Source organism: Myotis davidii, unplaced genomic scaffold, assembly GCF_000327345.1.
Source record: "Myotis davidii unplaced genomic scaffold, ASM32734v1 scaffold164, whole genome shotgun sequence".
NCBI classification, from domain to species: domain Eukaryota; kingdom Metazoa; phylum Chordata; class Mammalia; order Chiroptera; family Vespertilionidae; genus Myotis; species Myotis davidii.
The window spans coordinates 3,026,890-3,053,771 of record NW_006296417.1 but is presented as its reverse complement, the minus strand read 5'-3'; the positions used below and the strand labels follow the sequence as shown (position 1 = coordinate 3,053,771).

At 46.7% G+C, this 26,882-nt stretch overlaps 1 protein-coding gene across 3 annotated transcripts in view; it reads left to right on the top strand.

Annotated features, from left to right (window-relative positions):
• AKAP13 (A-kinase anchoring protein 13) overlaps window positions 1-26,882 on the top strand; it is a 66,215-nt gene that overhangs the window by 2,097 nt on the left and 37,236 nt on the right. Inside the window, exons 2-8 of one of the 3 annotated variants that reach the window (XM_015569131.1) lie at window positions 5,106-5,181; window positions 8,966-9,114; window positions 12,926-13,296; window positions 14,207-14,260; window positions 18,171-18,236; window positions 20,107-20,299; window positions 23,010-23,118. In XM_015569131.1, the coding sequence (XP_015424617.1) occupies window positions 5,106-5,181; window positions 8,966-9,114; window positions 12,926-13,296; window positions 14,207-14,260; window positions 18,171-18,236; window positions 20,107-20,299; window positions 23,010-23,118 (1,018 nt within the window). Of the gene's footprint in view, window positions 1-5,105; window positions 5,182-8,965; window positions 9,115-12,925; window positions 13,297-14,206; window positions 14,261-18,170; window positions 18,237-18,287; window positions 18,487-20,106; window positions 20,300-23,009; window positions 23,119-26,882 lie in introns of those variants that run through there. The other 2 variants (XM_015569132.1, XM_015569133.1) reach the window with 2 other exon arrangements.

The following is a 26,882-nucleotide window of genomic DNA, read 5'->3' as shown; positions in this document are numbered from 1 at the left end:
GGGGGGGAGGGAAAAGGACAAGAGGAAGGGGAGAGAGAAGATCTCAGTCTCATAGGAATGTCATACATTTAAAAAAGGCTAAAATGTGAGGAGCTCTGTGCTCGAACTGAGCATGAAAACCTTTATGTGGAGCAAAATCACAGGCTTACTGGCCTCAGATGCAATTTTACAGTTTTATTTTTTTAAATATTTGCATTGATTTCAGAGAGGAAGGGAGAAGGTGAGAGAGATAGAAACATCAATGAGAATCATGGATTGGCTGCCTCCTGCATGCCCCACACTGGGGATCGAGCCCACACCCGGGCATGTGCCCTGACCGGGAATCGAACCGTGACCTCCTGGTTCATAGGTCGATGCTCAACCACTGAGCCATGCCGGCCGGGCAAGCCCTATTTTAGATACAGATCCTTCTCAGGTGATGTCATTAAAAAAACAAAACAAAAAGGATCTCTGCAGGATAAGAACATGCCTGTTACACCAAGGGGAAGGGATTTTAGGAAGAGCGAACAGCAAGTCCAGGCCCTGAGGTAGGAGGGAACTGGCTGGGCCATGTGACAGGAGCACCTGGGTAAGTGGGGAGCAGCAGGGCAGCTGGAGGCGCAGCGGAGACCTGGAAAAGCAAGGTCTCGACCGCCCTGGTGAGGAATTTGCTTTGTTTGGATACAGCACTTCTCAGCGCGTGTTTGCACAGGGCCATCCTGACTGTGGGCATCAGCGAGGCTGCCACCGTGAGAGTCCAGGCCGGATAAAATGGTTTCGTGGTCACAGTGGGAAGAAGGAGATGGATAGGAGATGCGGGCATTTACTTTTTACATTCCTGGTCTCGTTTTACTTACGGAAAAACAGATTCCGATAGTCATTTTCTAAAGGTCTCATGGCTCATGCACAATAGCTGGTAGGATGTAGCCCCAGATCCGATTGCTTTCAGAGGCCATGTTCTTGCTATCCTAGACCTTTTCTTTGAGGCGACCAGTTCTTTTTATTATATGAATATGTATATCAGTTATTTATATATAAAAATGCATGTTTTTTCTGTCTGAGACCTTTCATGTTGGGAGACATCCTAGAAGCTAAACCATTACTTCTTTCTCAGGACATTGCCTTCTGTAAACACTTTGGACAGGTGCACCATCTCTTTTTTTTTAAAATATGTTTTATTGATTTTTCACAGAGAGGAAGGGAGAGAGACAGAGAGCCGGAAACATCGACGAGAGAGAAATATCGACCAGCTGCCTCCTGCACACCCTCCACTGGGGTTGTGCCCGCAACCCAGGCACACGCCCCTAACCGGAATCGAACCTGGGACCCCTCAGTCCACAGGCCGACACTCCATCCACTGAGCCAAACCGGTTTCGGCTGCACCATCTCTTGTACTTAGCTGACCAATGATTCTCATCATTGATGTTTCTATCTCTCTCTCCCTCTCCCTTCCTCTCTAAAATCCATAACAATATATTTTTTAAAAAGATAATGGTATTGGGTATACTTCAGATCTCAAGTGATCATGTGTATGTTTGCAATCCATTTTTATCTCTGGAAGTTTGCTTTTCATACTAAGGAGCTTGAAATGTTTTCATATGTTCACTAGACATTTCTAAGCACTCAGCGCAATGTCCCTGATTCAGATTAAATACTGGGTAAGGCCCTGGCTGGCGTGGTTCAGTGGTCAGAGCGTCGGCCTTCACATGCAAGAGTTTCTAGGCCCTGGCTGGCATGGTTCAGTGGTTAGAGCGTCGGCCTTCACATGGAAGAGTTTCATTCTTGGTCAAGGGCATGTACCTGGGTTGCAGGTTCCATCCCCACCCTCACTGCCAAGTGGGGAGGCCCTGGCTGGCATGGTTCAGTGGTTAGAGCGTCGGCCTTCACATGGAAGAGTTTCATTCTTGGTCAAGGGCATGTACCTGGGTTGCAGGTTCCATCCCCATGCTCACTGCCAAGTGGGTCGTATGCAGGAGATAACCAATCGATGTGTCTCTCTTCTGTTTCTCTCCCCCTCCCTCCCTCCTTTCCACTCTCTCTGAAAAGCAATGGGAAACATATCCTTCGGGGAGGATTAACAACAATAAAAATACTAGGTATTCGCTAATTGAGTGAGTTAATCTTTTAAGATTTGTAAGTGTGGATTCATAAGCATCATTTTCCATAAACTGTATTCAGTGTACTGATAAGGTAACCATCACAGAGATAAGGTATGACAATAATCATGAAATTGAGATTGTGAGCCCATCATTTTGGTATTACACATTTACAGCTCCAGTCCCTCCCACTGGCATCCTAACAATCACTGTAGATTAGCTTCAGAATTCCCATCCTGTCTTACGTCCCCTGCATATTGGCTTATTCTGCACTCTGGTCTCTCTTCTCTTTGTCAGGTCTGTATAGTTTCAGGGTAGTTCTTCTGCATCAGGCCTTAGATTCCCATGAGGCTACGTACATTGGTCTTTATCTTCAGATAGCTCTTGTTCTCACCATCAACCCCAGCATCCCAAATCTTACTTCCTTTCTGAATTCCCCCCTCTCCCCCCCAATAATAACACACAAGTTGGTAGTATTCCTTGTTACCACCCTCCTCGGTCCCCCATCCAAGTCCACACATACACATTCCTCTTCCTCACTGTGTGACAGTCCCTTGGTTACTCTCTCCTAATGCCTATGACTTTTGGCTCTTAGAATAAATAGTTGACAATGCTAAATCACATGTTCAGACTGGGATATGTAATAATTTTCATTGTTAGAGGAATCCCCTTGGTATCTACATGCCTGTTTTCCTCCACTTCCTTTAGTAAGCTAGCGTTGGCCCCCCAGGTTGGTGAATGACAGGAGCTTTCGCCCAACGCCGTTCCGTAGCTTACAGGATAAGCGTTCCTGAGGCCGTTCTTAAACAAGAGGGTAGCAGGGATCAGAACTGGGCAGCACTACCATCTGCCAGACAGAAGAGGGTCAGACTCTAGGATTCACTGGCGATCTGAACCGAGGTAGTCCGGGGCCATTTCTGTTTTACTACAATTTTATGTTTCTCATGTGTTTGATGAGCATACTTTGTAGCTGGTCATTAATACTACAAAGCCAGTAATTCAGAGTTTCAGATGGCTGCTTAAAGATGTGCAACCATGTTTTGTGTGCACTGAATGAAAGTGTTTCCAGAGGACCCCCTCCGCCCTATTCATGATGTCTGGGCAGGCCACTTGACCTCAGAGCTAAAGCCAAAGGAGTAGTTTGTCTTTAAGGCCAGCGTCACTTTCCAGAGAAATACACATGCTTGAAACCTTGGCTTGCTCTGAGAGACTTCCTCATTGCCTTCAATGAAAGGTACGGAGGCTGAGGCTTGAAGATGGCCACAGCATCTGCTCAGTGACAGTCTGATTCCCTGAAAAGACTGACTCAGGCTTGGCTCCCGTGTCCGGATGGTGGGTTCTGCTTCCTTTTGTTCAGAGTTGGAACTCTGGCTGCATCTCCTGAGACAGATGCAGAGGAAGTAAATACGGGCAACGGCTGGGAAGGCTGGGTGTAACCGTGGGCTGTATTATTAGGATGTTCGGATATAAACAGTAGCAGACACGCTGCCAAAAACAAAAGCCAGCTCCCTCTGCACTGAAAATATGTACAGCTCTATTTTCAGCCTGATGGGAACGCAACGTGGGTGTGATCTATGTAACCGCAAGGGGTCCGAGGGCAGGAAAAATAACGTGTGGGCGGGGTCCGGTGAGGGTCTGGCGTTTCTTCTGAAGTACCTTCTCTTGCCCATGGGCACATGCGCAAGAACTTACCAGAACTGTGGATGTTGAATACCTGCAGTGGCCATGATCTTTTTGTCACGGAGACGATATGAACAAAAGACTAACTTAGTTTTTTTTATTTAAAGAGTCATGAACGTGGTCAGAGCCAGAAACTCTGTTTTGGTAACTTATCCCTCCAGAAGACACGGATATCTAATGGCCAAGTTTCTGTTTTCCTCATTTCGAGCTACTTGCTCAAACATTTGGGAATAATCTTGAACTGTTCCTTCCTCGGCCCATTCAGTCTGTTGCCATTCAGTCCTGTATTTGCCTCATGGCTGACAGATTCCATCAGGGCAAATCTGGATAGAGGGGATCATCATCATTGTCTTTGTTTTCCTCTTAAAACTCAGGTTATTAGTCTCAACACGATGGTTTCTTTCTATCGTGTCTCCTAGTCCGGATTTGGCCGTCAGAACCTTTTGCCAAGCCTCGTCTCAAGCCGGCTAAGAAGGGTGTTAATAGTACAAGGAACTGGCTTATTTGTTCATGTAAAAACCCCCGTCTCAGAGGTCACCTTTTGGAAAGGAGACTAACATGACAACAGGTGTGCTACATGTGTGTACTCAGAGCCATTCTTCGTTCCTGTTTCTACACCTTCGGGCTTTTTATGTGCCTCAAACACATCTCAGGACAAGATCGCTAATCTGGGTTACAATGATAGGCAGTGAAGTCGTCCATAGTATTTCTTTGTTATCTTTTCAATGTCTAAAGGTTCTGTGATAATGTCCCCCTTTAATTTCTGATATTGATCATTTGTAACTTTTGTTCTTGCTCGTCCTAGCTAGAGTTTTAGCAATACCATTGATCTTTTCAAGGAAATCACCTTTTGATTTTTATTTGTTTTATCGTTTCTCTCTCTTCTACCGCATTGATTTCTGCGAAATACGGTCTATCTCCCATGCACACTCCAAAAGAATGTGTCCTGTTATTGTTGCAGGAAGTGCTCTCTATGTTTGTTAGATCAAATTGGTTGATAATGTCTTTCAAGTTTTCTGTATCCTTACAGATTTTATGTCTACTTGTTTTAGCAGGTACAGAGAGAGGTGTGTTAAAATCTCTAATGGTCATTTAAAGATTATGTTAAATTGAATAAAAATGACTCTTATATGCCTAAGTTTTATCAAAAATCTCTCCAGAGCATTAATTATCGATTGCCTTGTGTGTATTGTGAAAAGGTATTTTTTCTTAAAATAGTTTTACCCACTTTGCAGTCAAGTTTCAAAGGAAAAGAGGGAAGTGATGGAGCAGTATGTGCACTTGCAGCTGCTGGAAGAGCATCCCACATGGCTTCACTGTCTGAAACTCAGTCTCTCTTCTCTCCTTCAGATAAACCGGGAAAGCTGGTGCACGATTGAGCCGTGTGCTGATGCAGCCTCCCTCCTGGCTCCCCCGCAGAGCCCAGGTAAGCAGGGGTTCCCCTCCAATTCGCTTGAACACCGCTGTCCAAAATGCACATGTTCTAGAGCCACGGTTCCACTCCAACACGGGGCCGTTCAATTTGGAGACCTGTTCTTCCTTAGCATGCTACACAATACATAATACAATTTCTTAATCCAGTGAAACTATGAATATATATTGTGAAGGACTAAGTCTGTGGCTCTCAATCGTAGCTACACATTGAAAGTATGTTGGCAGGGTTGAGCTATGGGGGCATGGGCAAAAAGGTGAAGGAGATCAAAAGGTGCAACTTACAGTTAGAACGTAAGTAAGTCATGGGATGTAATGGACAACATAGGGAATCCGGTCAGTGGTACCACAATAACTTTGTGCCGCGACAGATGGTTGCTAGAGTTCTCACGGTGTGATCACTTTGTAAGGAATATAAATACCAGATCACTGTGTTGTACACGTGGAACGAATATAATATTTTATGTCAACTGTAATTAAAAACAGCTTCACATTCCAGAATGAAAAGAAAAAGGATCTTGGGAGCGTTAAGATACACGGATGGCTGGGTCCTACCCCCAGAGCTTCTGATTTACTTGCTCTGGGGGGTGTGGCCTGGGCAGCAAACTCTTCCAGAGCTCCTTTGGTTGCTCCCCTGTGCAGCCGACCATTAAGAACCGTAGACTTTGGAAGTACTGTCAGGAACTGAGTCTTTCCCTCAGGAGGTCTCAGTAACAGTGGGTGAGGGTGTTGCTCATAGGACCTTGCTTGGTAATAACAGCACGCGGCTGTGGTTGGTGAGGAGTCCCGACTGTTTGCCCAGGTTTAGCCACTAATTCACGGGGACGAAGGCGTGTTCCCTCATGTCTCTGTGCGCCATTGTCTCTGACCTCCCTAACATCACCAGCTTTTCCTATTGGGTGTCACCCGAACGCCATGGTGGGCAGCTGTAGCCATTGCCTGTCCCTGCAGCTGCCATGAACAGTGGCTAATTACATTCTGGCCTCTTAAGGCTACATTCCCCCCAGAACTTCTGTTTACATTTCCAGATTTTAATAACCTGCTTTAAAAACTACTGAGGCATCATTTAAGGCGTTTCTGGAAACCATTTGCCCGTGGTTGTACTGCAGTAGTCTTACATTTTAAGGCAAATGTCATCCTGGCCTGCATGGCTCAGTGGTTGAACTTCAACCTATGAACCAGGAGGTCACGGTTCGATTCCGATTAAGGGCACATGCCGGGGTTGTGGGCTCGATCCCCAGTGTGGGGAGTGCAGAAGGCAGCCAACCAGAGATTCTCTGTCATCATTGATATTTCTTTTCTGTTCCTCTCTTCCTCTCTCAGAAGTCCATAAAAGTGTATTTAAAAAAACACACAAAAACAACTTTTAAAGACAAACTTTAAATCCTTTATTTCCAGAGGGTTTTCCTACTGATTCTCAACTCAGTTCACTCCAAAGGAAGTGTTGGAAACAGACACGCAGAGTGTTTTTCTCTACTTTTGTCCCACGTGGAGAAAGCGCTTAAAGGATATTAATGTGCGCCCTAACCGGTTTGGCTCAGTGGATAGAGCGTCGGCCTGCGGACTCAAGGGTCCTGGGTTCGATTCTGGTCAAGGGCAAGTACCTTGGTTGCAGGCACATCCCCATGGCGGGTGTGCAGGAGGCAGCTGATTGATGTTTCTCTCTCATCGATGTTTCTAACTCTCTATCCATTTCCCTTCCTCTCTGCAAAAAAATCAGTAAGATATATTTTTTAAAAAAAGGATATTTATAGGCTATAATTGTGTTTTAAGCCTCCACGTGTTATAAGATTGATTCTGTTCAAATGCAGCTGAAACGTCCCCAGTCCAGCCCCTTAGAATCTTTCATTTAAAAGTTTCCCCTTACTTTATCCCATAAGCTGTCGGGGGCTTTTTCTAAAAGTGTCATTATTCCCAACCACCCAAGCAGTGAACTGTCTGTCCTGTGAAGGTGAATGAGTTTGCCTCACAGTTTGAATATTCACAGGAGTTTCTCCGTGTGCGGTAGTTTCATTTACTTGTTTAAAGAAATGATCTTGAATTTTGTTGACACCCCCCAGCCCCCACCCCAACCCCAAACATCCCCCTTTGGTGTTTTTAAACTTCAGTTTAACAAAACCCAACATCTGGTTTATGCTTCTGAACTTAAGACGTGAGGTTTTTTACTTCCAGGCAGAGTTTTTTTGGTGAATTCTAGGCAGGTTTCCTTCTTTGGCTTTATGAACACAGCTCAGGCCAGCAGTAGGGTTAAACCCAATGAGAGAATATCTTTTAAAACTACTCCGTATATTTTTAAATTCTGGGTAAATAAATGCAGGAAAGCACCACGCTGAGCCCAGTGAGTGCTGCTGGTATGTTCCTATGCTTCCCGACCCCGACTGTAATTTGTTTGCAAACATATAATTTTATACCCAGATGACTAGACAGCATCGTTAAGAGCACACGTTTTGCTCGCTGTGAAAAAGCTAATGGCTCAGGACACAGAACTTGTTGACATTTGTGTAAGGGTCATAAAATGGGTCTCGCCCACCTCAAGGCCTGACTGAGGCTCCTTGAGCCACACGCTGCAGGTGAGTGAAGCCCTGACTTCATTAGCGAGTGATCACACTCCAATGGCTGTGTGTGTAAGTCATTTCTAACTGTCGCTACAGCTACTTCAGGGAGCTCCCCATCTTCCCGTTTCACTGATGTGGACATGGAGACTGGGGGCTAAGTGACTTCCTGCCTGGGACCTTCCTGGCGATAAGTAGTCAGACCGAGATTGAAGCCACGTTAGTCTAACTCTAAGGCTTTGCCCATTCTTCTTCTACCTTCATGCGCTGCTCTATCTTACTCATTAGGAAGGGGCCACATAGGAAGAAAGGAAAGATTTTACTCCTTTTGAAAACTTACCAACACACGTGAGCTGGGGTGTGGGTTAACTTGCCTTTAACCCTCCTCCCCCCATTTGTGGGGTTTCAGAACGGCTTCAAGTCCTTTCCTATCCTTTCTCCTGGTTCCCCTGCCCTGCCCCCTCCCTGGCTCAGCAGGCACCAGCATCTCCCACAGCGACGACGCTGATGTTCCTCCGTCTGGGTCAGTGGTCCCCCAGTGGTCCCCGTGCTGCCGGCTCTCTCCTGGGGGAGGAGTTGCTGCGAGGGCCGCCCTGGGTCCTCCTGTGGCTTTTCCATGAGAATGTGTGGGGCGGGTGTTTTCCAGCCTGGAGCGGGGACGTGCTCTGTGAGGCTGCCAGCTGGACTGTTAGGGCTCAGCTCAGTGGCTGGGACAGCCCTCTCTCTTCCTGGCCAGCCCCCCATTTTCCCTCAGCCACAGGACGGGGTTTCTGATTTTTCCACGTGTGGAAAGGGGAAGGAGTGGAAAGCTCACACCCACCAGCTCCACCCAAAGTATCATACACTCTGAACTGTGTGTGTGTGTGGGGGGGGGGCACTCCAGAAGACCCGTGATTTTTGTTTTTTTATTGATTTCAGAGACAAACGGAGAGGGAGAGAAACATCAGTGATGAGAGAGAATCCTTGATCGGCTGCCTCTTGCACAACCCCTACTGGGGATCGAGCCTGCAACCCACGCATGTACCCTGACCAGGAATTGAACTGTGACCTGGTTCATAGTTGATGCTGAATCACTGGGCCACACTGGCTGGGCGAAACGACACTCTTGTTACTGTATGAGGCTCAGCCAACTGCCTGGCAGCTCCATTATAATGAAGCCCTGCTCCCTTTGGTCTGACTGCTGGAATGAAGAGAAACGAACTTTTTTAACGTATTGATTGAATACAGTCTCTTTTTCAGAATGTGAGAACTTCCTGGGTGTCGGGCTGGGCCCGGAGTGTGCCCCCACAGAAGGTGAACTGAAAAGAGAATCCGGGAGTGACTCCGACCTCTTCCACTCGCCCAGCGAAGACGTGGACAGCATCGTCTTCTCCAAGGTACCGCCTGTCGCTCGCTGAGTGGGGCCTCGTGGGCCTGTCTCTGGCCCTGCCGTGGTCTCTGCGGGAGCAGTGTCAGGGGCCCTCAGAGAGGGGAGCATCAAGGCCCCGGGGGCTTTGAACAAGGCCGTGGCCCCTTTATTTTCTTCAGCATCACGCAAGAACTGGAAGTGAATGAGATCAGATGACAATGAACCCTTGTCAGTGGGAGGAAGGACCCGGCTCAGACTGCATGATGTCATGTGTATAAACTAACCACAGTCATTTCTGATTAATGCTTAGGCCTGAAGCTCACTGTGGAGCGGGGTGATGTCAAGTGGCTTAATTGGAACTTTCTAGATCTCTGCTAGGGAGCCCAAGCTTTCTCTCTGAAAAGCTCAGCCCAGCCACGTGAATCACCTCATGTTTTTCTTATAATTTGAGGCCCCCTAAGAGGGTGGAGGTGGTTTCCTTTTTTTTTTTTTTTTCACCTGGTTGCATCGAGTTCTGCTTTGTTTCCTAAGAAAACTAGAGGCCTTTCCCACAGCAGGGTCAGCACTGGCACGCAGCTCTGCCCCACAGGAGGTTGTCTCAGTAGTGAGGGGGTGAGGGGCAGGCGAGGCCGCTGTGAAGGCCCCTGTGTGAAGGTTCGTGGTGACTTTGGGGCAGTGACGGGACCAGTTGTGTCAGTGGGTAGATACATTCTCTAGGCCCGCTTGAAGGTGCTGTTGCAAAGTTATGGTAGAAGCATGGAGACTTGCCCGGCCGGCATGGCTCAGTGATGGAGCGTCAACCTATGAACCAGGAGGTCACAGTTCCATTCCCAGTCTGGGCAAATGCCTGTGTTGTGGGCTTGATCCCCCAGTAGGGGGCATGCAGGAGGCGGCCAACCACGATTCTCTCTCATCATTGATGTTTCTCTCTCTCTCCCTTCCTCTCTGAAATTAAAAAAAAAAAAGAAAAAGAATGGAGACTTTAACGTTCTGGGGTCTGGCCCACAACGTATTCAAGCCTCTTGAATGACCTTCAGACACTCTCATTGCTGTCCAAGCGGCCCTTGTGTGTCCCTTTGGCCTTCCCTGACCTTTCCTCCTGGCTCCTTTCCCTTGCCCTCCGCATCTCCTCCAGGGGCTTGCGAAGATTTGTGGAGCTTCAGGATTCCTGTCATGGTTGCTCAGAGTGGACTAGTTGGCTCAAGAGTGTGTCAAGTAAAAATTCCACGTACTTGGGAAGGTCTGTCCTTTTCTGAAGTTATTTAGGAAGAGGGAAACCAATAGCATAAAAAAAACACACCAAAAAAACCAGAATTTGGGTAATTTTCACTGTAATTTTGAGGTTTTCATTATAAGGACTTCTAAAGTCTCCTCCACCTGTACCACCAATCTCCTGCCGCACCCCCCTACCCCCCAACACACACACACACACACACACACACACAATTTCTGCTGAATGCCATTCTGGAGATGCTGATCTTTGAAAATAAATTGCTTTTGTCTGAGATAAATAGATTAGATAATATCTACGTTCCAGCTTTAAGTTTGAATCATCGCTAATCCCTGAATGGTGTCATGGATATGCACTGTTTTGTTTAAATGTTTCTGTGTGTAGTAAAAAACCTGATAAAAATAGAAAAGTCTTCACTTAGAAATGCTTGCTGCCTCCCAGTGCATGACACCTTCCCTGGATGTGACCATCTCTACAGAATAGTAGTTCTTTCTGCTCCCTAAATTGAATGATTTTCCTAGCTATGCAGAATTAGCATTTTGTATGTTTTACCTGCTTTTCAAACTGTTTCTGCTCCATTTATAAGATTGTTCATACCAGTGTTTCATACCAGTGCTAGATTTAGCAATTGTTTTTTCTCAGGGTGACCAGATAGGTACAGTTTTTAAAAATACATATTTTTATTGATATCAGAGAGGAAAGGAGAGGGAGAACTAGAAATAACAATGATGAGAGAGAGTCATTGATCAGCTGCCTCCTACAGGCCCCCCACTGGGGATCGAGCCCACAGCCCAGGCATGCGCCCTGACCGGGAATTCATCCGTGACCTCCTGGTTCCTAGGCTGACGCTCAACCACTGAGCCACGCAGACCCTGCGATACAATTTTTACTCCCCAAATGGCCTTCCCTGTTTTCACACCCGAGCCCTCAGGAAAGCAGGAGGGCGGTGCACTTTCCACCTGGCCCTGCTCGCACCAGGATGTCCAGTGGCCCCTTCCTCTTAGTGGCTCCGCTCCCAGGATGTGCCCAAGAGAGGTTTTGTAATGTCTTCTCTGGCATTATTAAGACCAGGGCTTTACATATGGACAGAGAAGGAGAGAGGCGGGCTGCTATTTACAGAGTACTTACTGTTCCCTCGACACCGAGTTTTTTAAATGTGTGATCGCATTTCATGATCCCAGCAATGCTGTATGGTGGGGGGTTTTATCCTCGGAGTCCCCAGGAAATAGAGGCTCTGCTGGGTTAAGTTTACTCAGAATTACTCTGCTGGCAACAGAATTGAGACGTGTTCCTAGACCTGACTCTAAAATTTGTTTAGTTTCCGTGATTTTGCTTTCCATCTCCAACACCTGCTTTAATAGCCACTGATTCACTAGAAGCACAGCAGTGGCAGGCGGCCCATCCGCTACTTAAAAGTCGTTCTCGGTGGCCGTCCGCCTGTGTTTGCAGGCCGGCCCCGAGTTCCTCCCCGGCCCAGTCCTCTTCGCCTCCTTCCTCTGAACTACAGTCCGTGGGAGAGCCATTGCAACATCTTTAATGCGAACCATGAGTGTGCGTTAGGTCACTTCCTGCAGCCATCAGCGGGCCTCTGGCCTCACAGAGGTCCCTTTAACAGCCTGCCGTGTTTGTCACAAACTTAATAATCCCCCTCAGCCTGCCTCCTGCCAAATATTATGACTTTTTGGTGAGTGTTATGAGCTTCATGTTTATTCTCCCACCCCTGCCCCTGCCCCATCACTTTATGGATTATTTTATGTACACTTTGACCTGATGATACTCAGCCAATTCTCAGTGAAGTGAGAAAAAAGAATAAATTTCTTTCTTTAAAAAAATACATACATTGATTTTGGGCATCAGCAATCAAATTCCTATATCTTATTTGATTTTTAGAGAGAGGAAGGGAGAGGGATAGAGAGATAGAAACAGCATCAGTTGGCTGCCTCCTGCATACCCCCTATTGGGGATCGAGTCTGCAACACAGGCAATGTGCCCTGACCAGCAATCGAACCCAGTGACCTCTTGGTTCCTAGATCAATGCTTAACCGCTGAGCCACGCCGACCCGGCATAGATTTCTTATATTTAAGAATTTGTGGCCAGAATTTGGGCATTTATGGAAGATTTTAGGTGGGCTCATAGCCTGACATTTTTTCAGAAGGCCACTAAAAGCAATCACAGGGTTGCTTTTGGGATGTTACCCTCAGCACATCATCCCCGTAGCCAAGCACACAACCTTGTTTTTAGGTAAGGCTTGTGAGAATTGAACCTAATAGGATATCAATTTAGCGTTTCATTCAGCACAACCCCAGAGGCATAGGGCTCCCTTCATTTCAGTTGGGGGTATTGACTGAAGGAACTGACCTGTTAGAAAGGGACAATTGATGGGCTTCTAGTCTAGCACCCCTAGAGGGCAGAAAGAGCATAGGCCCTGGGCCCTACCTTTACTGGAGGCTATTTAATCCAGCAGTGATCACGCCTTAAAAAAGAAATCTCTTGAAGCCCATGCGATCTTGCCCGTCCTGCCCACCATGACGCCCCTGGCTCGATAGGGATAACAGGCCGTCTTCTTGGTTCTGCTCTTCAACCGCATTCGCTTCCTCCCCGTTCCAGCCCGAGGAAGAGCAGTCGGTCTGTGACATCACCGGATCCAGTTCCTCCACCGACGACACCGCCTCCCTGGACCGACACTCCTCGCATGGCAGCGATGTGTCCCTCCCCCAGATGCCAGCTCTGCACAGGTCCAGAGAGCAGCAGTCCCTCGACGGCTTCTACAGCCCCGGGGTGGGCGCAGAGGGGCGCGAGAGTGAGAGCGAGCCTGCCGGCTCAGGTGAGATGGAGGAGGAGGAGATGGACAGCATCACCGAAGTGCCTGCCAACTGCTCTGTGCTGAGGAGCTCCCTGCGTTCGCTGTCCCCTTTCCGGAGGCACAGCTGGGGTCCTGGCAAGAATGCCGCCAGCGATGGAGAAATGAGCCACCGGAGGTGAGGTGCCGGCTGCTGGGTAGTCTCTCTGTGTGCTTGTTTTTGAGGAGTTTCTGCTTTGGGGTTTTCGTTGGTGAGAGATTGAGTATCTAAATTACCTAAAAAACAATTTCTAAAAGCTTTTCTTTTCAACTGTATTTATGCTGTACTCTTTTTTTTCCCTTAAAGCATTTACACCTATAGAAAACATAGGGTGTAGGAAAAGATTCTTACAGCCAGACGTCCTTGTCTTAGATGATAAGTGTCAAGAAATGAGTGTTTGCTTTATGTAGAAGTCATTTTTCTTTATAACCCCTGTGGCTCCCTTTGCCATGGCCGTGGTTGCAGAGCTGGATGGGCCTGTATGGATCATTTAGCTCAGGTGAGGAAATTGAAGCTCAGATTCAATGGTTTGCCCAGGATTACATAGTGATCCTTTGGTTGAACTAAGAGAAGAACCCTATCACCTAAATTATTTGTATTTTCAGCCTTTAATGAGAATCTCCTATTTGAGCTTCACATTAAGGACTACCCAGCATTATGGTCCCAGGACCTCTGGAGATAATGGGATGGGGTATCACTTTTAATTAGTCTGACTAATACAGTGACGAAATTTTAAGTGTTAAGAAAACCTGTTGTAAGTTTTGAATGGCCTTGGTCCTGATCCTTTTACTTTTATAATTGAGTGAACCTCATTCCCTGTCATCTGATTAACTCCAGGGAGCACGGAGGGAGCCAAGCTTGGCCTCCACAGAAGTGGCCAGGCCCCTTGGGGTCTGATATTTTTCTCATTCCACATCCCTTCATCCCTGACTTCCTGCTGTTTCTCTCTGGGGGTTGTATCTCTCCTGGTGTGATGTCTGTGTGTTCCATGTGTCTGTATCCATTTTGTTTCACCTCAACACTGACCTCTTCCACCATTCATTTCCAGTTCAATGCGCGTTCTTGGCGATGTTGTCAGGAGACCTCCCATTCATAGGAGAAGGTACAGAGTTCACTCACTCATTGGACTAACCATGTTGCCTCAGCATTTACTAACCAGCCTTTCGTTATTCTGCCTAGTCCAAGATTCAGCAGCTGTTTGCCAATAGTGTCACATCTGCTCAGGCAGATAAGATACAGGAACTTGAGTGCCGATGCCCATTCCCCATGAAGTAGGTTCTTGAATCTACAGTTTTGGTAACAGGGTCTCCCCAACTTCCTCCAGAACAGTTTGAAGACATGTTGATGCTGTGCCTCTCAATGGGCCCGAGGGAGGAGTTTTTCTTTCCAAAAAAAGGGGGTGGTGGGGTGGTGGTGGGGAGAAGAACCAGAAATACCTGCTTAATACAAAGTTTAAAAGAATTAAATTAAGGCCCTAGAATATTTTCAACACATTCTTTTTTTAAATTTTTATTTATTTATTTCAGAGAGGAGGGGAGAGAGATAGACACATCAGTGATGAGAGAGAATCATTGGTTGGCTGCTTCCTCCATGCCCCCGATTGGGAATTGAGCGCACAACCCAGGCAGATGCCCTGACCGGGAATCGCTCTGTGACTTTTCCTGGTTCATGGGTCAGCACTCAACCCCTGCGCCCCGCCAGCCAGGCATGAAGAGGGATTGTTAACATTAGCTGACGGTGTTTGTGGGGAAGCAGGCGAATAGTGCTCTTTCCCACTGTGTCTTTCAAGTGGCTGCTCCCTTTAACTCCAGAGTTAAGTGCAAAATTGAGCTCAAATACAAATATTCTCATGAATCTCAGATAACCTTGACTCTGGTGAAGGTTTTCTTCAGAGGAATGGGTCATAAGTCATGTCAGGCTCCCCATGGGAGCTCTTTAATCGGAACTCATTGAAACCATGCACTTGAAGACCCTGGAAGATGGCAAGTAGCTGGGTGCCGTCCAAGTTAGCGAATAGTTCCAGCGTCCCGGCCACTCGCTGACAGCTTCCCCCTCAGTCATATTCTGTAGGAAGAGGCCGAGGCATACTTGTAAGTTTTATATTAAGCCTTAACTAGTAAAATTGAAACATTCTAACAAGTATTAAAAGAGATATCTATAATATCAACAATAAAAAAATGCATTTTAAAAGAAGATGGAAGAGAAGAATAGGGATTATTTTTAATCTAAGACTTTCTAATTTGAAAACAAAGCCCAAGAACCAGTCAATGTAATCCCCCCCCCCCCCCCCCGGAATCGGGGACATTAGATGCTCTCAGAAATAGCCTTCTTTGTGGAAGGTGTTTGCTGCTGCAGAAAGGGCTGTGTTCCTGCTGCTGTAGGACCATCTGCAGCTTCTGGGCTCTTGGGAAAGCATGTCCTGCTGTCTGTCTGTCTGCCTGTGGCTCTCCGTCCTCTTCATCTCACATTTCATCCCAGTCTCTCACGTACCATTTCCGAGAGGAAAGGGAATTTTAAGTCTGTAGAAGATTATTTCTATACAATAAAGTTATACATGTAATTTATAATTTGGTAATGGATGCTCAGTTCCTGGTTAACCACATTGTGTCATTAATGAGTTGGATATTTAGATGTAAGATGCCTCTTTACTAACAGGTAGGAGATTTACAATTAAGTTAACAATTGTACAGAATGTGAGTCTCGTGTCTGCTGGAACACTGCATGGAGGCTCCCTTCTCCTCACGCCAGTGAGCTCTCAGTCCATCTGATCTTGCTCTCCAGGTAGAGCTGTGCTCAGCTGCGTATGTCTACTCTCCGCTTCCGCACCTCGACCTTTACGCTGCTAATATAATCTGATTTAGAGTGTTTTACAATGGAAAGCATTTAAAAATCATAGTAACATTAAAGATTTTTACTTTACAAGGGCCATGGGGTAGCTCTTATATTTTCCTCCTCTCCTCTCCTCTCTCAAAAACCCCCATTTGTCAACCAAAGAAAGTTAGTAGGTGTATAGTAGGTGCTCCCTTATCCACCGGGGACATGCACCAAGACACCCCCCCCCCACCAGTGGATAGTACTGAGCCCTATATATACACTGTTTTTTCTATATGTACCTATGATAAAGTTTAATTTATAACTTTAGTAAGAGATGAACAACAACAACTAATCATAACAGAGAACAGTTATGGCAATGTTTTGTCATAGAAGTGATGTGACTGGTTTTGAGGCCATTATTACTAGATCGGGGTAACTTGGACACAGCGCTGAGATACCTAGACAGTCAGGCTGATGGCCGAGGCGGCTGGTGAGGAGGTGACTAAGCAGCGGGGACGAGAACAGCGGGGAAGCTGCACAAGGGATGATGCAGCTCCGGGTGGGCAGAGTGGGACGGGGAGACATTTCGTCACACTGCTCAGACAGACACGTGCTTTAAAGCTCATTATTTGTTTATTTCTGTAATTTTCCATTTAATATTTTTACACCCTGGTCACTGAAACCGTAGAGAACAAAACCGCTGAGAAGGGTCTGCTCTATCAAGACCTGAGGGGCTTTGGTGTCTGTGGGTCTTCCCATTTCCAAGGCTCAGGAGGGAGCTGAGTGGTTTTACTGCTGTCCCTCTTGTGAAAACACAGGCATGTCACAGAGAACTTTAAGGCCAAATTAGAGCAGTTTATTTTTATTTAATTTTTTAAAAATTGATTTCAGAGAGGAAAGGGAGAGAGATGGAAACCTCAAAGATGAGAACCACTGATCAGCAGTGCCTCCTGCACGCCCCCTACTGGGGATGGGGCCCGCAACCGGGGCATGTGCCCTGACCGGGAATCGCTCCGTGACCTCCTGGTTCATGGGTCCACGCTCAGCCACTGAGCCACTCCGGCAGGGCGATAGCCGTTTATTTTTAAATGCCAGCTTTTGTTAATAAAAGATCCCGGCCTGTTGATGCAGTTCTCTTTACAGAGTAACTGATATTTTGAATTGATTATTTTCTAGCTGCTTATATTTACCCTTTTCAACCCCAGATTTTCTGTCCCTGCTGCTTGAGAATAAACAGCAGTGCTGAGATAAGGAAGTAGATGAACAAATGGATTTTTAAATTTTTGTATGACAATTCAGAAGACAAATTCCTGAGTATGGTATAACCCCTTTAAAAGAATGCCTTCATGCCCAGCTGGGAATGGCTCAGCAGTTGAGCATCAACCCAGGAGCCAAGAGGGCACCGGTTTGATTCCCAGTCAAGGCACATGCCCGGGTGCAGGCTTGGTCCCTAGTGTGGGATGTGCATGAGGCAGCCGATCAGTGATTCTCATTATTGATGTTTCTATCTCTCTCCCTCCCCTCTCCCTTCCTCTCTGAAATCAATAAAAATATATTTTAAAAAATAATCCCTTTATTATTAAAATTCAAGGAAATGTGACCATTGTTACATGCTTCATCTTTAGCATAAAGAGCCCCCTAGAGTAGGGTTTGAAGATGGATGTGAGTCTTGACTGGGTGTCCTTATTATGCAAGATTTATGAATTGTCTGGTTTAAATGGATCCTTACTGGAAACACATGAAAAAAACCGATGACTCAGTGAGCTGCCACCACAGTGTAGTCTGTCACTGTTCCTTTTACTCAAGGCCTGGAGATGCCGTGGTGAGGGGGTGCGGGGGTGTTCGAGAGACCGTCCGCAGTAACGGAGGCTGAAACCCCTCCACGGCAGGAGGCCAGTTAGGGTGGCTGTGTGTTCAGGCTTCCCCAGGAGTAATCGCGTTTCAGGTTGGATTTGTCATCCTGTAAAGCGTCAAGTAGTCACTCCCGAGACATTACGTAGAGGGACATCAATAGAACAGTGTTTAGGTTCCGTGGGTTTTGTTCTAGCCTTTTCTAAAACAATGTTGCACTTCTAATTTTTTGCTGTTCAGATAAATCCATCTGTCTCTAACTGCCCTTTCTTTTTAAACCCATCACCCCGTCCCTGTGTCCTCTCTTCTCCCTCTGTTTCCATTTCTGTCTCTGATGTCGTCCCCAGTATGAGCTGGTGTCCCTCTGGTGTGCAGTGCTCTGCTGCCCTGAGTGCCGACTTTAATTACAGAAGGTATGGTATCGTTCCGTGTGCAGCGTCACGGGGGACAGAGTGTGGCGCGTGGGCTTTGGCTTGGACTGGCTTCCCTGGCTGGATCGCACATGCGGCCTGCTTTGTCTGTGCGCGCACCGTCCCCTGGCCTGGCTCTCGGCATCGCTAATCCGGTTGAGGGGCGCAGCACTGAGGTCGGCTGGTGTGCCCTGCGCATCCCGTTTGTGCCCAGAGGCTGTGATTTGGTGTTTTCTGCAGTCTTGGCTCCATGGTGTGCTCGCCCACGTCTCTGTGTTTTGGTCTTCCCTCATTCCCAGACCCAGGCGTTCCCCCTTCTGACACCAAGTCCCACCCATCGCTTTAGATCCCAAATTCAGACTCCGAAGTTCATGTTCTTCTCTTCACTGAGTAGCCGCATTTAATTTCTAAAATATTTTCAGGGTTAAGTTTTGTGGGAAGCATAGATCTGGTTTTCTCAGGCTTTAAGTCACTCACAATAGAAAACTAAATTTCTTCTTCATTAGCCTGTCTTCTTATTCCTGGTATTAAAAAATGGCTTTTACAAGAGCCATTACTCGTACTCGGAGTTAGTCATCATTTCTATTGTCAGATTGAAATCAGGAAAACAAAACTCATTGTTTAATTTACCCACTAGAGAAAATAGAGGCATCTGGTTTCAATTCATAGTGAGTAATTTGTGAAACAAAAAAGCAAATATAAGCTTTCTGGACTGGCATTTGTGAATTATTTGTGGCAATTAACTGTACAGCTTGAGCAGAAAGAACTAAATAGCTCCAGTCTCCCTTCCAATACAATTCAGCTGCTTATTGGAAAGCAGCTTCCTCTGTAGCTGTAACAGAAGTGAGCCACTCTGGCTAGAAACCTAAGGAGGAGAGCGGCTGACCTCTCTCTCAGCCACCTGCTCATAGGAAGTGCTTTTTACTCTGCAAACCACAAACTTCTTTAACGCAGGAATCCCCCTCATCACCCCACCCCCCACCCCCAGTCAATATCAGGACAAAAAATTAGGACTGAGACTCAGTGGCTTTCAGCTTTTGTACCTTAAGGTGCCCTGTGTGCCTGTCTACAGCTAACAGTGGCAGGGACCTGTGGAGCATCTGTGCGACCAGCGCTCACAGATGAGAACGCTCATAAGTGGCACTTGGGTTTCCTGGGGGTGGATGCCCACCTGTGAAGCTGTGAAGCTCAGCCAGACGAGTTGAATGTACAGTTACAGGTCTCCTTACTGGACTCGGGGGCACATCTGAGTCTCCTGTGTGCCTGCTACAGTTCCTTATGCTCATACGCTCTGTGTGCCATCCGATTATTTGGCATTAGCAGAGTTAGAGTTCGGGAAAGAGCAAGGGAAAACACATAAATAAAACATCAGTATAGTCTGTCAATATGATCTATTGAAAAAAATCTGAGAAAATGACCCTAGATCAGCGGTTCTCAACCTGTGGGTCGCAACCCCTTTGGCGGTTGAACGACCCTTTCACAGGGGTCGCCTAAGCCCATCCTGCAGATCAGATATTTACAGGACGATTCATCACAGTAGCAACATGACAGTTATGAAGTAGCAACAAAAATAATTTTATGGTTGGGTCACAACATGAGCAACTGTATTTAAAGGGCCAGAAGGTTGAGAACCACTGCCCTAGATGGTCCAGTATTTGGACAGTTGAATGAGGTAAGAAAGTCTACGTGCAGATTCTCTCTCAGCATCCCATGCCTGTGAGGGAAAGGGAGGCGGTGCGCATCTGTGCTGTGCCCTGGTAGCCTTGACGTGTGGCATGGAAATAACATACGAGAGATACCACGCCACGGGGCTCTGGACCCCTTCCTTTCTGGGACTTGGCAATGGGGGAATGAACGCCTGTGCTCTGTTCAGTTTCAGCCTGGAAGGTTTGGCAGGAGGCGCTGGGGGCGGAAACACGCCATCTTCATCTCTGGAAGGAAACTCTGCAAATGCCCAAGAGCTCAGGCACCCGTTCGGGGGTGAGGAACGGGGTGACTCTCTGGTGTCCCTTTCAGAAGAGGATCTGGAATCGGGCCAGAGAGAACATCGGATGTTTGGTCATCAGGTAAGGCTGACATGCGGACATGTTGCTAATTTGGAAAACCTCCATTTTATTTTCCTAACTGTATCCTCAGATTAGGAACAACGAAGGCAATAGCCATGTTAAATGAGGCTAGCAGCTACGATGACTTACCCTGAATCTAGTTCAAAGCCAGAACTAGCACTTAATACTAATTAAAGAATATCATTAATCTGCATAGATTTAAATACACCATCAAAGCAACTTTTTTTCCCCATGAATCCTTACCCAAGGATATTTTCCCATTGATTTTTTTAGAGAGAGTGGCAGGGAGGAGGAGAGACAGAGAGAGAGAAACATCTGTGTGAGAGAGACACATCAATTGGCTGCCTTTTGCATGTGCCCCGCCCAGGGTGCTCAGGGCCAGGGATCTAGCCCTCAACCAAGGCACATGCCCTTGATCAGAATCGAACTCAGGCCCCTTCGGTCCCAGGGCTGACGCTCTATCCACTGAGCCAAACCGGCTAGGGCAAAGCAACTTTTTAAAAAATTAGGAGCCTACCCGGGATATTAAGCTGAGATTTTCCTTCTTTTATCACGCCAGGAGTAAAATGAGTCTCGGAAGGTGTTCCATAGCATTACTGAATCTCCCAGTTCTCAAAAGCATAGCACAAGCAGCTCCTTCCTGGAAGAAATGTCTTCTCTCATCACGTCTAGGAAAGGACTGTTCTCGCTCTCCTCCCTGTCGCTGCCTACATTGCCTTCTTAGTCTCAGCCCTGACCAGCTCTTACTGTCTCTCACGGCGACTCTCTTGAACGTCCTTGTCTTGAAGGTCCTGGTTTCCTTCTCTCCCAAATCAAGTGACCTTTTCTAAGTTTTTTATTGTATTTATTGGGGTGACGTTAATTAATAAAATTATAGAGGTTTCAGGTGTGTAATTCAACAATACATCATCTGTATATTGTACTGTATTCACCACCCCAAGTCAAATCTCCTTCCATCACCATTTATCTCCCTTTACCTCCTCCACCTCCCCCCACCCTCTTCCCTCTTTTTTATTGTATTTATTGGGGTGACGTTAATTGATAAAATTATACAGGTTTCAGGTGTGTAATTCGACAATACATCTTCTGTATATTGTATGTGTGTTCACCACCCCAAGTCAGTCTTCCCTCCATCACTGTTTATCCTCCCAGTACCCTCTTCTACCTCCCCCACCCCCAAAACATTTCTAATTAAACAAGCAAACAAAAATGTTAAACAGCCTGTACCAAGAATAGGACACACTTTTTAAAACTGTCTTTTGAAGTAATTTTTATTGCTTCCTATGTGGGGGTGGGGGGGGGTGTTACCTTAGTGATCAGTGTGTCCCTGTGGTCACGTGCAGGCCCGAGGGAATTCAGGCCTAATGAAGAGCAAGTGAAGGCCTCAGGGGCTGTCCCCGTGCCTGGCCTTCCTGCACCTCTGCTAACTTACAGGTTTTATCTTGTGTGCAGCTTCGGAGCTGGTATTCAAGCTCTTGTATCTCATGTGGACAAGTTGTCTGCAGCCACTTCCTGTTAAAAGTCTCTGCCTTTCCCTGAGGTCATGTTTCAGACCTCACAGTTGTATTGGAAACATAGCAACGGAGCCTCTGACTCCATGGTTACACAGGAAACAGCTCTAAATAATCAGAAGTCGTCCTCAGTGCCCTCCAGTGGAGTGAACGCCAGTAACGGGGTTTCATTGCTTCCCTTCAACGCGCAAGTCAGAAGGAGGCGGGTTTCAGCCTGCCGTGAAGGGAAGGGTTTATCATCGAGTTATTGCCCATTAGAACGGGGGCTCCCCAAACAACAGACGTGCACTGGGGACACTGCCTGATGCTGTTTCAGAGCTGCTACTGCAGGAGCCTCTGCAGTTGGTGGGATCAAATGGCCTTGAAGCCGCATGAGTTTGCTGAGGGAGTTAAGTGATCGCATTTCAGTCACCCTCACGCAGAGAAGCAGTCTGAGCTGCGAAGAGGAAGTGAGGAGATTTAGGCTTCTTTCCAGATACAGGGTTGCTTTGCTTGTGATCTTGAAACTCTTTTTCTTGCATTTCTGTTTCCAACTCTTCTAAAAAGATACATACTTTAAAAACCATATTTATTGATTTCAGAGAGGGAGAGATAGAAACATCAGTGGTGAGAGAGAATCATTGACCGGCTCTCTCCCCCATGCCCTCCCTACTGGGGATCGAGCCTGCAACCTGGGCGGGCATGTGCCCTGACAAGGAATCTGATGGTGACCTCCTGGTTCATAGGTCAGTGCTCAACCACTGAGCCACACCGTCCAGCTGTTGCCAACCCTTTTTTTTTTTAATTGTTTCCAACTCTTTAAGATCAGAGTATTATTACTGTACTTCTGTAAGAGACATTTAGGTTTTCAAAGAATAAGAACTGCAGCTTGTTTGAAATTTCTAGTGAATTTTTTTACCTGAGGATGCGTTGAGCAGGTGTTAATTAAACCCTCCCTCAGTTTGAAACGTTGTTAGGTATTCTTGCCACTGAAAGGGAGGGATACTCTGATTACCCCCAGGTCACAGATAAGAAACGAAGGCTCAGAAGTGAGTTGCTTCTGTGCAGTTGAGCAGCTGCTGAGTGGGGTCTGACTGCAGAGCCCGCGCTGTTGCCCGGTGCTGCCTGCCTTCCCTGGCTTGCGCTGGAAGGTGGCGTTCTGTGCTCATCCGGAACATGAGAGCAGCACTTAGAACCCGCTCTCCACTTTCTGTTTGCAGACCTGTCACAGATCTAAGCAACAGGGGTTCAACTACTGCACGTCAGCCGTTTCTTCCACTTTGACAAAATCCGTCTCGTTAATGACCATCAGCCACCCTGGGTTCGACGGTGAGTATGCTCCTTTTTAAAAAATTAACTATATTTAACCCTTATTCTGTCTTTTTTTTTTTTTTTTCACTTTTACTCCCTATAACATTACCTTCCAAAATTTGCTTGCCTCTTCCTCTGCATGAATGGCTCATCATTTAAACCAGCGGTTCTCAACCTGTGGGTCAAGAACAATGAAAATACATCCTGCGTAGCAGATATTTACATTATGATTCGTAACAGTAGCAAAATTACAGTTATGAAGTAGCCACAAAAATAATTTTATGGTTGGGTCACAACATGAGGAACTGTATTAAAGGGTCGCGGCATTAGGAAGGTTGAGCGCCACTGATTTAAACAGAAAAGGGTAGAGAGATTTCAGTTTTGTGATCTTCCTCCTCTTACTACCTAAATATCTCCTAAATACTGTAAATTTATTATATTTGGGGACCTAAACCAGACACGTTTTTTAAAACTGTCTTTTGAAGTAATTGTAGGCTCTAAAATGAGGTGAAAAAACAGTACAAAGAATTCTTCACCAGGAGCCCCCAAAGTTAGCAGAGATGCTGCACAGGGCGTTTGCAGTTGAAAGATGCTCAAAGACATATTTGCATTGCATCCAGGTATCGGTCACAGAAAGGCAGCTTGTTCTTTAGAAACTCACTTATCGGTGTTATGAATAGTCAGTGTGAGACCTTAAAATTTTCCCCCACATATTTTCAAATATAATGTGATAAGGCTTAAATGTGGGTTTAAAGTTCTTAGCAGCCAGGTCCGTCTTTCTCGGACCAGAGTGTTGACTGTTAAAGAAACTAGGACACTGTCCCTCGTGTTCTTTAAATGGCTTCGTCTAACGAACACCCTTGTCTGGGAGCAAAATACTTCCTAAAATCAGCCTCTGCCATACTTTCCAGCTTTACCTTTGTTCTGTCTTCTTCCTTCAAAGAAATTGGCTGCTTCTGCCAGTCTTGGCCATTTGGACATTTCTGAAAGTGCTCATTCCCGGAGCTGCCATCTGAAATGTCATGTATCATTTGTTAGGTTAGAAAAACAGACACACTTAGCCTTACTTCTAAGCCGGGATCCGTTGCAAAAATCCAGTGATGTAGAGGAAAATAGTGAGTAAAGGTGGTGACTAAAGTATTTCTGTCTCATTTTCTGGGCGGAAAACTAGACGGGCGGCAGCTCACTCGGGAACACCCCTGGGTGGGAAAGCTTCCTAACTCAGGTCCTGGACTTGCCGCGTTGATGGATGAACATGATGACTTGCCGACTCCTTCCTGAGGGTCAGAGAAGCTCTGGCGCTGCCTGTGTGGTGTGGGAAAGTGCCAGCAGGGCGGCCCTCAGAGAACCCGCTCCAGGAAATGTGTGTAGCGTTTCTCCTGCTTGCATCAGAGAGGACTGGGTGGAGACGTACATAGTTTCCTGATAGAACTGAAGCATAAGCTTCATTTTTGCTGTACAGAATAATTCTGTGTTTGTTTGTTTTTTAAAAATTTTTATTGATTTCATAAAGGAAGGGAGAGGGAGAGATAGAAACATCAATGATGAGATGGAATCATTGATCAACTGCCTTCTGCACGCCCCCTACTGGTTGGGGATTGAGCCTGCAACCTGGGCATGTGCCCTGACCAGGAATCGAACTTTGACCTCCTGGTTCATAGGTTGCCGCCCAACCGCACCTGCCAGGCAGGTTTTTAAGCTTTTCATTGCTCGCATCCAGCAGATGCCGGCAAAGGGTAGAGGACCTGCTTGGTCAGTTGCATCCCTGGAAGAACTCAAGTGCATTCGTGGCGGGAATGTTGAAAGGAGAGGTGTCCCCAGGAGATGTTTTCACTTCACAGGCTGCTTTGATGGGGTTTCATTCCCCCCTGCGTTTTGCATGGTTATCACAGAGAACGGCGTTCACAGTCGTGCTGGTCCTTCACGTCATTCGTGTGCCGCCTCCACTCCACGTGTGGGAATTGGCCGAGTGCTGATATGTCCCTTGATGGGAACACGGGCTTGTAATTGAACAGTTTGCATTAGACTGTGAAAGCGAAGTCAGCCCTAAGAGCTGAACTGTGCCGCTTGCATATGTAATAGGCAACGAGATCACCAATGAGGTGGCTAGAGGTCAGGGTGCAACCCCAGAAAGTTAGGCCTCAGGGCTGATAAGGGTTGTTTTGTGTGGTTTTTTTAATGTTTTATTGATTTTTTACAGAGAGGAAGGGAGAGGGATAGAGAGTTAGAAACATCGATCAGCTGCCTCCTGCACACTCCCTACTGGGTATGTGCCCACAACCAAGGTACATGCCCTTGGCCGGAATTGAACCCGGGACCCTTCAGTCCGCAGGCCAATGCTCTATCCACTGAGCCAAACCAGTCAGGGCTGATAAGGGTTTTTACCTCTATTTCCTCTGCGCACTTTCTCTTTTTCTGACTGTGGACAATGGGATGAGAATTGATGGTTTTGCACTTACTTTTTTAGAACACTGTTAGGAAAAGATAACATGGATAGATATGTCAGGACAAACGTTTAGTCAGGCAAATAGAGTTTTTTCTATTGGCCTTTAAGTTCAATAACAAGTGTGGAATATATGCATAGTTAAGTGCATGTACGTATTATATATTTTATATTACATACATACATACATACATACACCCTTTAATTTGTGGTTAGCAATATCAAAGTTCAGACCAAAACAAAAGTAGGAATTTGCTAAGTGAATTAGTATGTGGGAAGCAGGGCTGAGGGATTTGGGCTTCTTATCTGAGGGCAATGGAGTGACAGGTTGATTAAATTGATTAGTTCATTGAATGAAACGCTTCATAGAGACCACACTGAAGAGCGTGTTGGTGGAGAGGCGGGCAGAGCAGTGAGAGGCTGTTGCATGATTGCGATGGGAGTTTGCTGGCCTGACCCAGACCCTAGAGCAGGGCATTGGGAAGAAGTTGATACTCAGAATTCTAGAAGACCAAATCAAAAGGACCGAGGTGTGATGTCAGGATTCAAGGGCGGTGCCCACCTTTCTGTTTCTAAGAATGAGTTATATTTGGGTCCCACTCACCAAATGAAGGGGTAGAGGGGAGGAGTAGGTCTGGCGGAAAAGACAAGTTTACGTAGGTGCCTGTTTCGTTGGAGCTGCCTGTGGGAAACCCCTGCAGGTGAGCAGTGAGGAGAACGAAGGAGAGGTGTGGCCTAAGGTAGAAGCTATGAGTCACCAGTACACGTGGTGTGCGGTGTCGTCAGGAGGTAGGAGTGAGTGAGTGAGGAGCAGGAGAGCCAGGCTCAGAGCCCTGATGCTTTTCTTTGAAGGGAAAAGAAACTCCAGCCATAAGTTACGACCATTCAGAACAATTTACTTGTTTTCATAAGCTAACGAGTACATACTTGTTTTATGGGTTTTTTAAGCTGTGGTAGAGTTCTGCGTATTCAGAAATAAAGAGGCACGTGGGAATGAATTGCATCGTTTACCTAGACAGGAGCCATACAGGCCAGTGACGGTATTCTGTCCCGCGTGGGTTGGAGGTGCCTGTTCCCTCGTCCTGCTGTCACCGGGGCCTGTTCTAACGTCTCCCGTTAACCACTTCAGCGCAGCCGCGGCCGCAGCCCGCACGGCGGATCTCCTTCTCCGTCAGCATCTCTCCGCTCCTCCTTAAGTCTAAAACTCTCTTTTCTCTCGGCTCTTCCCATTCCAGTGAGGAGGAGGAGGAGCTGCAGAGTAAGTAGCCTCTTTGCTGCCCGGCGGCTGCTCTCCAGGCTCTGACCAGCACCGGGGATGCTCTGGGCTCTGTCCTAAGAA